The sequence below is a fragment of the Podarcis cretensis genome (genome assembly GCF_951804945.1).
Source record: "Podarcis cretensis genome assembly, chromosome: 8".
Lineage (NCBI taxonomy): Eukaryota > Metazoa > Chordata > Lepidosauria > Squamata > Lacertidae > Podarcis > Podarcis cretensis.
The window spans coordinates 39372667-39387928 of NC_137177.1; the positions used below are offsets into that span (position 1 = coordinate 39372667).

General features: G+C 46.0%; 1 protein-coding gene across 1 annotated transcript in view; it reads left to right on the forward strand.

The window, feature by feature from the left end:
* The window catches only part of CHST8 (carbohydrate sulfotransferase 8), a 240305-nt gene that overhangs the window by 222539 nt on the left and 2504 nt on the right, over positions 1–15262 (forward strand). The window contains exon 3 of the mRNA XM_079988450.1: positions 12178–12215. Within this exon, the coding sequence (XP_079844576.1) occupies positions 12178–12215 (38 nt within the window). The remainder of the gene's footprint in view (positions 1–12177; positions 12216–15262) is intronic.

The window sequence follows — 15262 nt, forward strand, 5'->3', positions numbered from 1 at the left end:
AGCAGCAGTCGGTGTCCAGAACTTGCTCAAGAAGTAGAGTTGCATTTAAAAACACTCTGTACGTATGCGCAGGATGTTGTTTTAAATTCCAGGCAGTAGACGAGTGTTCTGAAAGAAAATACTGCTTGATTCATACTACACCAGGGCATTACAAGCTGAGCAAATTCATATTTCAAACAAGGTTATAATGAGGTTTGGAAACTTGTATTTTAAAACAAAACAAAAAATGCTTGCCACGTCCTGCCACAGGCACCTGGGCAGCAGAGCTGTGATACACCAACGTCTCTCTTCCTCGGTGCTGGGCTCCAGGTTTGCAATCATACATTATTAGGTAGGTACTGAAAAGTGGTTGCCTCATGAGCACCACATTGCCACAATCAGCCTTAAGGTTTAATCAATATTCCATTGCATACCATGAGGAGGTATTTTTAAAAAGTAGCAATATTGAATTGCCTTGTGTAAAATATACACTCAACTAATGGAGTGCTTCATCTTTTAAAGAAATATCTCTGCCTAGGAAGAATGTCTGACTGGTAATATAGTGTAGCAGTGCAAATGGCATTTGGGAGTAGCATGCAAGAACAGAGCTTCTGCAGGTAGGAGCAGTACAAACAGTCATTACCATAATTACCATACAGCGACCAACATAATAAAATGTGAAAGCCATGTTACTTTTCTATAATGTGGAGGGGCGGGGAGCCTTCACAGGCACCTGAAGACTAAAATTTACAGGCTTTTGGCTGTGAAATGGGCATAGGCTTTCATCCGCAGCAACCTATTTAATCAGATGTGAAGTTGTAACTGGGGGAAGTGTGTGTGCTTGCCACTTATAGAGTATCTCAGAGCAGGAATAGGCAAGATTTTTCCCATCAATAATCACTTGGTGATAAGTAGTGGAGAGAGGGACACAGTTTTCTTTCTCTCTCAAATGGGTCCTATCATTTTCCCATATTGCATATGTGGGAGGTGGGGACTTCATAGTGTTTTCATGTCAGAGAGGGAACCTTTGAACTGGCCAGGACCTCCAAATTCACAGCTCCTTCCTCAAAGAAGGAGAATCTGAGAGTGACTGTGTAAGCCATGGGTAGGCAACTAAGGCCTGGGGGCCGTATCCAGCCCAATCGCCTTCTAAATCTGCCCCGCGGACAGTCCGGGAATCAGCGTGTTTTTACATGAGTAGAATGTGTCCTTTTATTTAAAATGCATCTCTGAGTTATTTGTGGGGCACAGGAATTCATTCATTATTTTTTTCCAAAATATAGTCTGCCCCCCCCCACAAGGTCTGAGGGACAGTGGACCGGCCCCCTGCTGAAAAGTTTGCTGACCCCTGGTCTAAACCATGGTGTATAAATTCAGTCGCTCTAGAGAAAATGCTATGCTGGCTGGTGCTGATGAGGAGTCATAGTCCAAAACCGCTGGAGGGCACCAAGTTGGGGAAAGCTGGTCCATTTCTCTCTTCCTAGCGAGTGACAGTCCCACGGGTGCTTAAGCAAGGGGCAGGTGCTTTCAGCTGGACTTATTCACAAACAGATGGGCTCAGGCATGTAAAATATTCTTGTGATTACATAGCCGAAGGAGTCTTAATGGGGAAAATCTATCACACACCAAAGGCTGATAGCTTTGAATTCCCCCCAGTATTCTCCTTTGCAATGGCAAAAAAGGATGCATGTTTCACACTTGGCTGAGGAAGCTAGGGCTGGATTCTGCCTCTCTTCATCTCACAGCTCTGGCCGAGCCTCCTTTTTTATCTCTGCATCTGTCTGGGCTCTACTTTGATGGGCAGTTGCATCCCCCTGAAATGGATTGCTTGCAGCAGGTGAACTAGATGGCAGTGGGCCTTGGAGGCAAGTACCTGCTTGGTACTTGTCGGTCCAGAGCTTGGGACTGACATTTGCAGAGCAGAGGCACCAATGCAGGGGGAAGGCAGCCAGGAGGATGAGGATGCCTCCCGGAAGAGGCCTCGGAGCTGCCACCTTGGTGATGGAGGCCTGCCTGGTGATGTGCCTCTTGGCCCCAGCAGATGTTTGGGAAAATAATGACATCTGACTAGTTTGCATTCCAGCTAGCTTTGGCGTTCAGGGGAGGCTCTCACCACCCGGCTCATCTCGCTCGCCCTGCTTTCTCCGTGACAGAATACCAGCCAACTCAGCTATGCAAGCAAACACCTGCAAAAGGCTTAGGGGCCGGAGAGCAGGTGCTGCCAGTCAGAGTAGGCGATGCTACACTAGATGTGCAAAAAAAAAAAATTGTCTGACCTGGTGTAAGACAGCACCTCACATTTCTATAAACCAAAGTACTGGTGCAGAGCAGCTTCAGGAGAGAGTGGTTTGTAGAGGGGGTGGAGGAACAGAGTATTAACCCTTCCTTGTCTGCTTGTCTGCTACTACAAGGAACCAGCAGACAGAAGGAAAGCCTGCAGCAGCCAAGAAGTCTTGCCGGAGGGCAAAGGCAGTGGTGGAGTAACATACTGCAGCCCCCGGAGCAGAGAACAGGCGTGGGCGTGGCATATCATCCAGGGGGGAATGGTGAGTGGTGCAGGGGCGTGGTGTGTCGCCCGCAGGGGCGTGGCAAGTGGTGCGGGGGCATGGTGCATCACCTACAGGGGCATGACACATGTCCTGGATTGTGCAGCATGCGGTGTACGTCCCGGGGGAGTGGCCGTGATGGCACCCTTTCCCCCAAATGGTGCCTGGGATGGTGTGCTCGTACGCCGGTGGGCAAAGGGAGGACTTTATGCCATCATTGCTCCCTATATCTCCAAACCCTGCTGGAAAGCCTAAAGCACATTGCCTTCAAGCTAACTAGACCACAAGCATCTGAGGCCCGTGAGAGGTTTTCAGCACTCTCCATGAGGACAGGACACTGCCAATGGGCCAGTAAGCAGTGGGGCAGAGCTCCCCTAATAAGTAACATAAAGACATAACTAAATCTTTCCAATCTTGCTGCAGACCCAGGTCTGAAACAAAAAGAGCCTTGGTCTGTTTGGTGGATGCGTTTTGCTGGGGAATGGATACAGGTGGGGAGTCTGACCCTGTTGGTTCTCCTGGGGCTCTCAACAACTTTGACAGCATCAACCCTTTGGATCTTTTTCTTGTATCCTTTTGTCTGGTTTGGGACTGGAAAGCATAGTGTTATGGTGGCTCCGATCCTTCTTGGAGAACTGGTCTCAGAAGGCCATGCTGAGGAGTATCTGCTGGACCACGGAAAGTAGGGGGTATTGGATGCCCAGAACCAAAAGGTGGTGGCAGACGTAGCTTTTACACTCGCTTCTCTGTGCACCTCCTTTCCTGGCAAGAAGCCAGGCTCATGACTCCACCCATTATGCCTGCCTGTACCAAGAAGGACCAAAGGGGAGGATTTCCTTCCCCACCCTTCCAAGCTGTGTCTCCACAAGCCAGTCTAGGCTCTGCACAGGTTCCAGTTAAGACCGACGGTTGTGTAATAAAAATAGTAATAACCCGAAGGAAGGCTGGTGCCTTGTTAGAGTCATGCTTTCTCAGAAGGCTGTCTTTCTGCAAATATCAAATGTGACAGTGGAGAATAACTGAAATGTGTTAAGTACAAACCCCAAGTACGGTAAGTGCTGACAGAGCTTGAACGCTAATGATGCTAATTAGTGATATTCCCAGAGATAGGGCCATGGTGGGACTGGGGGACAGAAGAGCCTCAGACTGGCTTTTCAGCTCTCATTGCAGAATTCTTAGTAAATATCAATTAAGTCTAGGAAATGTCACTCTCTCATTAGGATGCCTAAAAATGTAAGCAATAAAAACAAACAAGCTGTGGTATCTGCCAGGAAGCTTGTCATAGTCTTTTAATTAAACTTGCCCATGTATGTTTTGAGTAGTCCATCTTTAACTTGTGTCGTGTATGAAATACGCTCTGTTTTCAGGCAGAAAATAGCAATTTTGATGGGACTGAAACTTTTCTTTCCCCTGTTAATTTGGTAATTTGGTGTTAACATTGGTGAGCCCAGCCAATCAAGGATCACACCATGAATAGGATTGTTGTTGCTATTATTATTAATTACTCGCCCTTCACCCTAGGGTCCCAGGGTGGGTTACAACATTTAAACACAATATTAAATAAATTATGTTAATAGTATTATAATGCTGATTACTAATCAGAGTCGAATGCCTAATGGCATGATTGGGTGTAATTAAGTGCAAGGGAAATTTAACTGATTTCCCCCCCCCCCAAGAAATGCTAAGAACAACATCAGTGGAGCACCCATTGCCAGCTTTAGTTTGTTCACCAGCTGCAACCAGTTAGTCTCACCACAGTGGACCATGCATTCGTAACCTTACATTTAGATGGTTGCAATGCACTATATGAGGGGCTACTTCTTGCACCTGGTTTAGAAGCTGCAGCTAGTTCATATGCAACCGCTAGAAGCCCAGGGGGTGCCCAGTTTCTCACACATTACTGTTGAAAGAACTGCACTGGTTGCCTGTCAGATATGGAGCCTTCTTCAGAGCTTTGCTGTTGAAATCTAAGGCCCTAAGCAACTTGGGACCACTGCTTCTCTCAGCACACACCAAGATGATCTTAAGATGATCCAAAGAGACATTGTTGGTCAGTCTACAACAGAAGTATATCTTCTCAGTGAGAGCACTCTGGGATACCCTTGAGAAGAAAAGTCAGTAACCAATTTTAAACGGGTTGATGGGGCTGATGTGAATTGTAGTTAAGCAAAAGTTGGATGGTCCTAGTTTAGCTATCCCTGGTACCCTCCCACCAGCTCTTTGCCTCCATCATCCCTGCAAATGCTCCCATTTCCTCCATCACTACAAAACTAAGCTTTACACAAGTCATAATCTGTCTGCAAACCAAGCCTGCAGACAACACCTAATCTTGCTTTGTGGGTAAACTATGGTTTGTAGAAATCATAACTTGCACAGTTTGGCTGCAGTAGCAGATGGTGGTTTGTCACTAAATTGGAAGGACATCAAATCATGAAATGGAAGCTGGAGGTGAATAAACTGAAGGCTAATTCACAAAGCACTTACCATATTTTTCCATGTATAAGACATAGGTTTTTTCCCCTAAAAAATAATGTCAAAAATTAGGGGGTGTCTTATACACGGATACATCTCCCCCATTTCCTTAAATCTGAGTCCTCAAAAATAGGGGGCGTCTTATACATGGGGACATCTTATAGATGGAAAAATACAGTAATTGTGGTTCAGTGTTACTTCTGAATAAGTAAAGAAGAAGAAATGAGTACCCTGTTTCAGAAAAAAGAAACCAGATTTGGGTTTGAAAAGGTTTGACTTATTGCACTGTGCTCACTGTTGCAACTTAACAAAATATTTCCTGGGAGGTTAGTCCCATCCACTCAATTGAGCTTGGTCCCAAGAAGGATGCTTTGGACTGTAGCCTAAATATTATTATTCCTGCCCTCTCCACTTTCCATCAGCAGAAAATGCCCCTAGATTCAATTCAAATGTTAAGTAAACTCTATTAAAGAAATAAAAAAGATCCTCCCCAGTGTTTCTCACAGGAAGAATGCAATAAAAAGGAAAGCCTCTGTGAGAATTACCAAAAAAAGGAAGCTGTAAAAGCCTTGAGTAAACAGCAAACATTAATAACTTGCTCTGAAAGGAAAACAGCCGCAGATTACATCTGCTGGACAAGAAGTTCTTTGGGGCCAGCAAACGTGTTTCAGGACTTCCTCAACACTGCTGCTGCTTCTGCACAGGGAAATAAAAGGCTTCCTCATCTGTGATCATCTTGCACTGTTAATGTAATGTATGCACAGGCTCAGTGACCATTAATGTCTTAGGGGGCGATGGGAAAATCCCATCAAAGAATCTTAAAATAAAGGGGTTCAATTGCGACATGCAAAGGACCCAAACTATAGACCTGTTTTGTGACACCCACCAAGCCGTAGGAAGTTGGTGGCTGCTGGAAAGAGAATACTTACTCAGAGTAGACCCCTTTAAATTGATGGGCCATGGCTGGAAGCAGTAATGCAGCTGAACCACTTTCGGGAAGCCACAGGAGGGGAGAGTGTCCTTGTCCTCCAGTTCTGTTTGCAGGCTTCACTTTATGGCATCTGGACTAGATGGACCACTGGCCTGATCCAGAAGGCTCTTCTGGTGTTCTCGTGTTCAGTGGAAGCTGGCTTCCATCGGTTTCTCCTGAGGCATTTTAATCATTATTTTAAAGACACATTGTGAAACAGCCTATCCATGGAATTGACACTGGCCACTTGAAATGACACTGAAGGGTGGAGGAGATGCAGAAAGCACTTTTTTCCCTTTCCTCTGATGAAAGCTCTGTGCAGGGCCCTTCTGGATCTATTAACCTTCCTTGCTTCAGTCCATTAATTTCCTCTGATGCATCAAAAGTGGGCAGCATGCTGGTGGTCGTGACTGCTGTTTCTCTTATCAGTAGAGTGGAGGGCTTGCTTGCCAAGGACTAAACTGACAGGTCAAACACAAACCAAGTTAGAGTTGGTCATTAATCAAACCTGCTTTCCAGCATGTTCAGGTCCAAAGGCTGTTGAGTCAGTACCTGGTTGCATGGAAAGGACAAGGTTCTGGCATGACTGTTCCCTCAGACCAAAGATGAGCAGAACCGGGGGAGATATACCAGGCAGTGACACACAACTAGCTCTCCAGTAGAAACTGATAAGAGCATAAGAAGAGTTTGCTGGATCAGGCCAATGGCCCATCTAGTCCAGCATCCTGTTCTCTGGGTGGCCAACCAGATGCTTGTGAGAAACCTGCAAGCAGGATTCAAGCACAAGAGCCCTCTTCACTCCTGTGTCTTCCAGCAACCCGCATTCAGAAGCAGCTGGTCAGGATCATCACTGGCGCAGGGGGATTCTGGGAACAGTGGCAAACTTTGGTCTTTGAAGTAACCTGTGTGTGGACAAAATTCGGTCCCACCACCACCTCTCACCTTCCTTTTTACTCAATTCACTAAGTTATTGTTGCAGAGCTCTGCAGCCCCCTCTGGTGTTGGCTCCCAGTGCAGCAGAACTGGTAAAGGTAAAGGGTAAAGGGACCCCTGACCATTAGGTCCAGTTGTGACCGACTCTGGGGCTACGGCGCTCATCTCGCTTTATTGGCCAAGGGAGCCGGCGTACAGCAGAACTGTACAGTGTACAGCAGAACTGGTAGCACTTCCCAAAAGCTGCCTCTGTTGGGGGTTCTCTGCTCCCTCCTCCAACCAGTGCACAGGAAGCACATGATAACTACAACCTTATCCAAACCATTCTCACCTTTCCACAGTCTTCAAACATTCCTCAAACCTGGAATGGGGCAGTGGCATCATGCTGGCCTCCAACGTTTTAAAGCTTCAGGGTATTGTTATTTTAAAAAAACAGAAAACAAAACCACAATGCTTTTTTTCCCCCCTTTAAGCAACAAAGTACAGTTTCCTTCCTGCTGCGGGACTGTTTGTTAAAAGAAGCCAGCCTTTCTTTTTTCGAAGGGGCATGCTGTGATATGCTAGAGAAATTCAGAACTAGGGGGGAAATGCAATCTATTTGAGTTTAAGTTAACTTCTATTGATGTCACCTTGTTTTAATTTAATTCTGTTAAGCCTTTCTTTTGTGAGGGTGGCCGCATACACAGCCTAAATTTAAAGCACATTTAGAGCACATCACTCCCCCCCCCCCAATAATGATGGGAACTGTAGTTTGCTAATGGTTCAGGGAACAGTACTCTGTAAGGGACAAATTAATGGGATTCTTTGGAGGAAAAAATATGCTTTGAGAGTGTGGTAGATAAAAATAAGATGAAAATAAATCTGACTCCACTGTGGGACTTGGGGATGGAAGCATCTCCTGAGACATCTAATGGAAGCCCATCTCATTGTCCCACCAATGGGTTTAGCCTTCCTGAAGCAGCATGCCATTAATGGAATTCCTTCCCCTTGGAAGTATGGGTGATGGCTTCATTGCTGGGGGGTTCCATCACCACCCGAAATATGTACTTTTTGGCCCAGATCTTTGATGAAAACTGGAAAGACCTGCTGCAAAGGAACTTACCCATTTGCTCTGACAAGGTGGTTGTTTAAATTCCATGTTTGTATCAATTATTTAAATGGTTGTTTTATTAATATGCATCATTATTGCTGAAATGGGAATATTATAAGGTACCCCAGGAACCTGACTTATGGATGGCACTTTAGAAATGGAACAAATGAATAAACACATTGAAGGCATCCATGGTAAAGGAAACAAATGCCTCAGAATGCCATCCACTCCAGAATGGGTGGCTGTCTTCAGGCAAACAAGGCTGTTATTGAAAAAAGCTGTCAAGAAACCTGAGTGGCCAAAAAGTAGAGCACCATCTACTACACTGGCTCCCAGTACGTTTCCGAGCACAATGCAAAGTGTTGGTGCTGGCCTTTAAAGCCCTAAACAGCCTTGGCCCAGTATCCCTGAAGGAGCATCTCCACCCCCATCGTTCTGCCCGGACGCTGAGGTCCAGCGCTGAGGGCCTTCTGACGGCTCCCTCACTGCGAGAAGTGAAGTTACAGGGAACCAGGCAGATGGTCTTCTTTATAGTGGTGCCTGCCCTGTGGAAAGCCCTCTCACCAGATGTCAAGGAAATAAACAACTACCTGACTTTTAGAAGACATCTGAAGCAGTGGTGGAGCTTCATGCTGTGGCACCAGGGGACGGAGAGCAGGCGGGGGCAGGGCTGGTGCACATCCCAGAGGTGGGGCACTCATCCTGGGGGCGGGGCACGCCGCCTGCAGGGACATGGCACCCAGCATGGGTGGGGGGGGAGCCACGATGGTACCATACCAGGATTGCGCTACCAGGGGTGGTGCACTCCCCCCACACTCGTCTTCCTCCGCCAGTGATCTGAAGGCAGCCCCGTTTAGGGAAGTTTTTAATGTTTGATGTTTTATCGTGCTTTTAATATTCCGTTTTGGAGCCTCCCAGAGTGGCTGGGGAAACCCAGTCAGATGAGCAGGGTATAACTAATAAATTATTACTACTAGTAGTAGCAGTATATCTGCGGGTGCTTTTTCAGTAGATAGCCAGAGTTTCTGACTCCTAGAAACTTCTGCACACTAAAATGCTGCTGGGTTTTTGTGAGGACTCCCCCCCCCCACTCATGCAGAAACATGGCAGACTGAACTTAAAGAGTCAAAAAATTAGAAACCAAGAGAAACGAAGATTGACAGATTTGTCCCTCCCTCCCAGGGGGGCTCTCAGCATGGCGGCATCACCTGACACCCAGCGCACAAGGCAGACCGGCTGCTTTGCGTGGGAGCCGCAAATGTGTTGCGATGCTTAATTCCAGGCTCTGTGGTTGTGGAGGGGTGCAAGAAGTGGAAATAAGATCATAAAAAGCGTGGTACCATCTGAGGGTATCTATCCCATGGAATGCAACACTGGGTGCAGCTCCCGATTTGTAGCCACATCCAAGGGTCATCCAGATTCATGTGGCTTTGGAGGGTGTGATCTGCCACTGGTCGGGTTTCACACCCACAGCAGCAAGACCAAAGAAAAGTGCCTCCAATTAAAAAACGTCTGATAGGACTGAGCTGCAGCCTAGCTCTTCCATCAATAGGCTATCATGCTGTTGTGCAACAGCGCGTTGACCCGCGGTTCTCCTTGTCAAAAGTCTAGAGATTGCAAAGCCCCATTAATTAAACTGAAGCTTGCTCAGGCAGCGCTGACAGTGACAAGTGGCCGTATCCTTACCAGAGAGATGCATAAAGAAGCCAGCCAGATTGCATAATCCTCAAGCAATTTAAGTCACACATTCTCTCCATCTCTCTCTATCTCTTCCTGCATTCACTTCCAAGCAGCAAATAAGGGATCTTGGCTTTGTTAGCACGCTCAATGCCTGCATTGTAATAGACTAGCAGGCAGCGAAGCCGAAGAAGGAGAGGAGCGTTGCCTGGTGTGATGCTGCCACTGCGTGATAGACATTTGTTGGCACAATATTATCCCATTTATATACAGGGGAGTTTGCATCTTTGAATGGCCCTGGATGATGATCCAGACTCTGGGATAATTAGGTGCAGGTAGGATGGAAATGCTGTTTGCAAAGAGCTGCAAAATGACAAGAGGCTGGGTGAGAAATATGCTTGCAAAACAAGGGGCTTTCTTGCATTTGGAAGCCTCTGGAGTTGGTGCAGCACGCCATGCAGGGCAGGAAAGAGGCTCCCCCAGTGCCTTTAGTCGTCGTCCCCCCACCAAAAAGGGTTCCCTTTGGTGCTAATAAGAGCTTTCCTCCCAGGGCTAAGAGTAGTGGGGGGGGCTGGCAGCACTGGTGGAAGAAGAGGAGTGCGGAGGGAGTGCACCGCCCCTGGCAGCGAGATCCCGGTTGGGTGCCATTGTGGCTGCACCCTCACCCACGCGGGGCACCATGCCCCTGCAGGTGGCATGCCCCGCCCCCAGGACGCACACCAGCCCCACTCCACCCCCACCCCACCCCACCCCAATGCTGGAGCATGAAGCTCCGCCACTGGCTGGCAGCAATATGGATGCAACAGAGGGGGGGAAGGTGGAGGGGCCTGGATCTGCAGAATCCACTGAGAAGTCTTTCACCCTTTGTACTGATTGGAGCCAATCAGAGTGAAAGGAGATGAGTTGGCCACTGAGGATTGGCTCCTAGGGTCACTCTGGAGAAGGCGCTGAGGAATTGTTCTGTATACGATACGATAATCTTTTTTGTCATTGTCCCATACAGAACAACGAAATTGAAAAAATCTACATCATACATTCAAAAACCAACAAGCCTGCTATCCCAGCTATCCCAGCCTGGTTAACCCCCTAAAAACTCTGATACCCCATAATTAAATACAATATACTCCCTTACACTGTGTTTAAAACCAAAATCGCATTTGGATAAAAACTTTAAAAAGCTAAGCATTTAGGAACACTGGAAACAAAAAGAGGCTTCCATTTCAAGAATAGCGCACACAAGTTGTATTACTTACAACGCAGCTTCAAGGAAAACATCACTTAAGCCACTCCAAAGGAAAATATTGGAGCACCTTTCCCCACGTACATGCACAGGAAATGGTAGATCTAGCTGAAAGGCAGCACATAGAGATCTGCACTGATTGTTTCAGTGCATCCCTAATTATCATTATTATTGCATACTCTTAAAAGGGGCTGTGGCTGTGAGGGGGCGTGGCAGTGACTGTCCTGAAGGGACTCTGCAGGGCTGAAATGGCCACTAAACGACTGGTCACTGATCCCATGCTGTGGAATACTCTTCCAGCAGAGATTCAGCAGACACGCTTGAAGCTCATTTTTAGATGTGTCTTAGAAACCTCTTTTGTGCTTTTCAGCATGTCGTTTGATTAATTTGTATTGTTTTTATGATATTTTATTATTTCATTGCCCTTGCGTACTTTCTTGCACACTGCCTTGATCTTTTATATGAGGGAGCAATCTGTAAACATAGATATATGAATAGATAATAGACATAATTGTGAATGAGTTTTCATTCAGTGCTGTGTTATGCTGTCCACACAGCCTATTTAGGGAAGTTTTTAAATGACTAATTTTTTAATATATTTTTAATCTTTTGTTGGAAGCCACCCAGTGGCTGGGGAAGCCCAGCCAGATGGGCGGGGTATGTGTGTGCGTGTGTGTGTGTGTGAAATTTATAAAGTAATAATAGCAACAATTCAAAATTTAATTTAATTTGAAGGGGGGATTGATACACCTCATTGACACAGCAAAAAGAAGTTGTGCATTTCTTAGGGTCTCTTTGTAATTAGATGTGTTTGTTATTGCTGGGACCTCCGGTTTCCTTTTTCACTTGTCAGTTACCCACCCTATAGGTCTGTTATGGGGTGGGCACTTCCAGAGTGTATCATGCCCTCTAATAGTGAATTCTCATCGAAGGCAAAATGAGACGACTGAGAAACAAGAGGAAGGTACCAGTGTGTTCAGGGAACCCACACTGTTTGTGGAAGTGCAAAATATATATTTTATAAATTATATTTTTAAAAGGGGGGTAGCCTAATACAAGACTGAGCATGCTCAGAAACCACAGAATGTTGACTGTCAGCTGAAAAATAAAATCAAAAGTGGGGCTGCAGGAGGAAAAGAGGGATACGCCTGCTCTAAGGGAATGGCAAGCTGGAATCCTGACCAGACACACTCTGTTTAGGCACGAGAAAACACTGCTGCATTTTGTTGCAGGTTCCTGCTTGTAATAATACTTTTCTTTCTTTGTTTAGGTCTGAGATATAACATGGGATCACAGCAACCCAAAAAAGTAAGTTGCCTCTTTTGAAAGGTTTTTAGGGACGCTGCATAATCTGAATCGTATCTGAATTGCAGAGTGGTGGGAGATGTGCGCGATGGCCTTAGAGACGACAGAATGATTGGAGGAAGAGAGATTGAAGAAGGCAGGAGGCGTCACAATTCCCCAGAATACAGATGTTCTTATTAAATTCTCTCGATTTGTTAGGCCAGTGAAATGCAGCTTTGTTGGTAGCTTGTTAGGATGGATAAATCTGATGCACTTTGCCTGGGAACATTTTGCATATACACATTATGTATCAAACTGAACTAATAAAAACCCACTTTTAAGTCTTTTAGAATTGCCGGCATGAAAAACCTTGGTGAAATTGCTCCATCTAGTGGCTCTTGGTTATTTGCAACGGCATGAGCTGTCCTGTAAAAACCCCTTTGACATTTATGGGAGCGTTGCGCAGATTTTACCGGCACAGGGAGAAATTCAGTCGCAGATATCTGCTGATCATGACATGCTAGCGGTGGGTTTATAAGCAGAGTCATGATATATTGCAAACCTGAATGCTCCTGAACTCTGCATAATGACCAGCTTATGGTGTCAGTAGGTGTCAATTTGGTTAAAAGCCCGTCTGCACAGATGGCTCACATCTTTCTAGAGCAATAAACTGGAAATGCATGGGAGCCCTGGCAGAGTGAGCGATTCAAGAAAAATCAAATGAAACAAGGCACAGGAGAGGGACCAGACTGCACATGTAAGCCTGCAATCCTATGCCCCAACCCTTGCCAACCTCCAGATGTTTTGACTATGACTGCCATCGACCTGACAGCTGCTGTACACACACATAGCCCCATTACTGCTGTGTTGTCCACGTTTATTAAATACCCACAGACCTTCAAGTTCCATAAAACAACTGAGTCCATACAACTGAAGGGGAAAGAGTCTTTCAAAAATACAAGAAAACCACACCGCAATTGCAACCCTGAAGGGGAAGGAGAACCACCAAGAGGAGCTGAGCCTGTTTTCAGAGCCCTGCTGGGTCTTGTTGGCAAGGTGGGCAGGAGGGCAGCGGTCCTCCATCCATTTACACTCCCCTGCTCAACCAACTGTTAAAACTGTAAACCATTTGCCTTGGATTATTTAATTGTGGTTCCTCCGTTGCAGGGGGTTGCCCTAGGTGTCCTTTGGGATCCCTTCCAACTCGACGATTAGTAGCAGTTTCTAACTCTTCACTGTGCACATGAACAAGCACGGTTCTCATATGCGATGCTATTCAATCTTCCTTCCAAAATTGCTGAGGAGAGTAAGCCCAATAGAATTCGGCTGGTCTTAGTAGGCATGTCTAGGATTTCAGAAGGCAATAGCTCAGCCTAGTGGTCCCGCTTTCACCCTCATCCCACAGTGAAGGTATCTGGGCAACTTTGAATATCTGAGTCATGCTCTAGAGCTCCGCATATGCAAAGGCTTCCCATTTTGTTACACGAGAGGTATATTCTCCATGCACAAAGTCACTTTCCACTGAGTTGAGTGCAGCCCTCCTTATTGAACAGAATGGATGGCAGCAGGCACATCTGGTAAGAGCAGGCATAGGCAAACTTGGCCCTCCAGATGATTTGGGACTACAACTCCCATCATCCCTGTTAGCTAGTCCCAAAACATCTGGAGGGCTGACTTTGCCTATGCCTGGGTAAGAGCCACCAAATCATGGTGAGGTTTCTCTAGTCTTGCTGAAGCTGCTTCATCCAAGCAGGAAACCCCAAATTCACCTTATAATTAGAAATAAATAGGAGGAGCACCATATCATCCAGCTTAGCTTTCCTAGTACTTGCTTCTGTTTGGGAGGGGATGTCCTCCAGCCTGCATCTTCAAGGTGAGGCTGTCCTGAATGCTGCCTGTGGGGTGCTGAAGTGCTCTGAAGGAATGAGCTTGGGGGGTTTTTTTGCAAGCAGAGCAGTGGGTGTTGTTGTTTTTTATCTACAAGTTAAAGGAAGCTTTTCAGTTGATTTTTTGTATTTAAAAAATCTGCGGCTACTCAGCTGGAACAAAGTAAAAATTTACAAATTACCAAGAGCTCCTTGATGGTCCACCAGGAGCATTTAGACAGCCTCACTTCTCACAAAGCCCATGGACCTAGAGTAGAGAAACACAGAGACACAGAAAAACATAGAAATCTAGTGTACAAAACAGTAGAAAGTATAGAAAAACAGAGTTGGAGGCTTGGAGGCGGGGTGCTCATCTGACTCAGAGTGCTTCATTGACATTGCTGTTTGACATAGATAGGAATGAAATTACCCCATTCGCCTCATCATTCAGCCCCAATACAAAGTGGTTCTACACTGCTAGTATTTACCGTATTTTTCCATGTATTAGATGAGGGTTTTTTACACAAAAATCATGTCAAAAAACTGGGGTCGTCCTATACATGGATAGTGCTATAGGGAGGAAGCTGTGGGAGGCCCACGCTCTAGGGAGCTTCCCACCCGCAGTGGCGTGGGGGGAGCGGCTGCCCACTTTGCCAACCCTCAACAATGGCCCTGCTGGGGTGATGGCGCGTGTGCAATTCCCCCTAAAAAAAGCTCAACAATAACTTTGGGCCATCTCCCCTCATTTTCTTTAAATTTAGTCCCCTTATACATGGGGGCATCATATACATGGAAAAGTATGGTATTTCCACTTCAGCACTGAATCAGTGTCAAAGCATACCTTGGGATACAATTGTGAGCAAGTGGTAACCTCTAGAGGAAAACCTTTTGCGGTCACACATACACTTACTTATTGAATTTCTATACTGCCTTCATCTGAAGATCACAGGGCAGTTTATAGTATAAAACCAGGAGGAGAATCTAACATAGTAAGAAACAAAAAAAATTTAAAAACCCAAAGCTGTTTCCTAGCTGGGTCTTTCTGGTTTGCCCCTAGAAGTGATGCTCAAGTTAAGAAGAATACATTCAAAAGCAGAAAGGTGAAAAATAATTACTGCAGCGCCAAAGCTGCGTGCAAGACAATGCATTTCCTTCCATAGTTAAGCTGAGCTAAAACGGTACAAATAGCATGAGCCATTAAACACT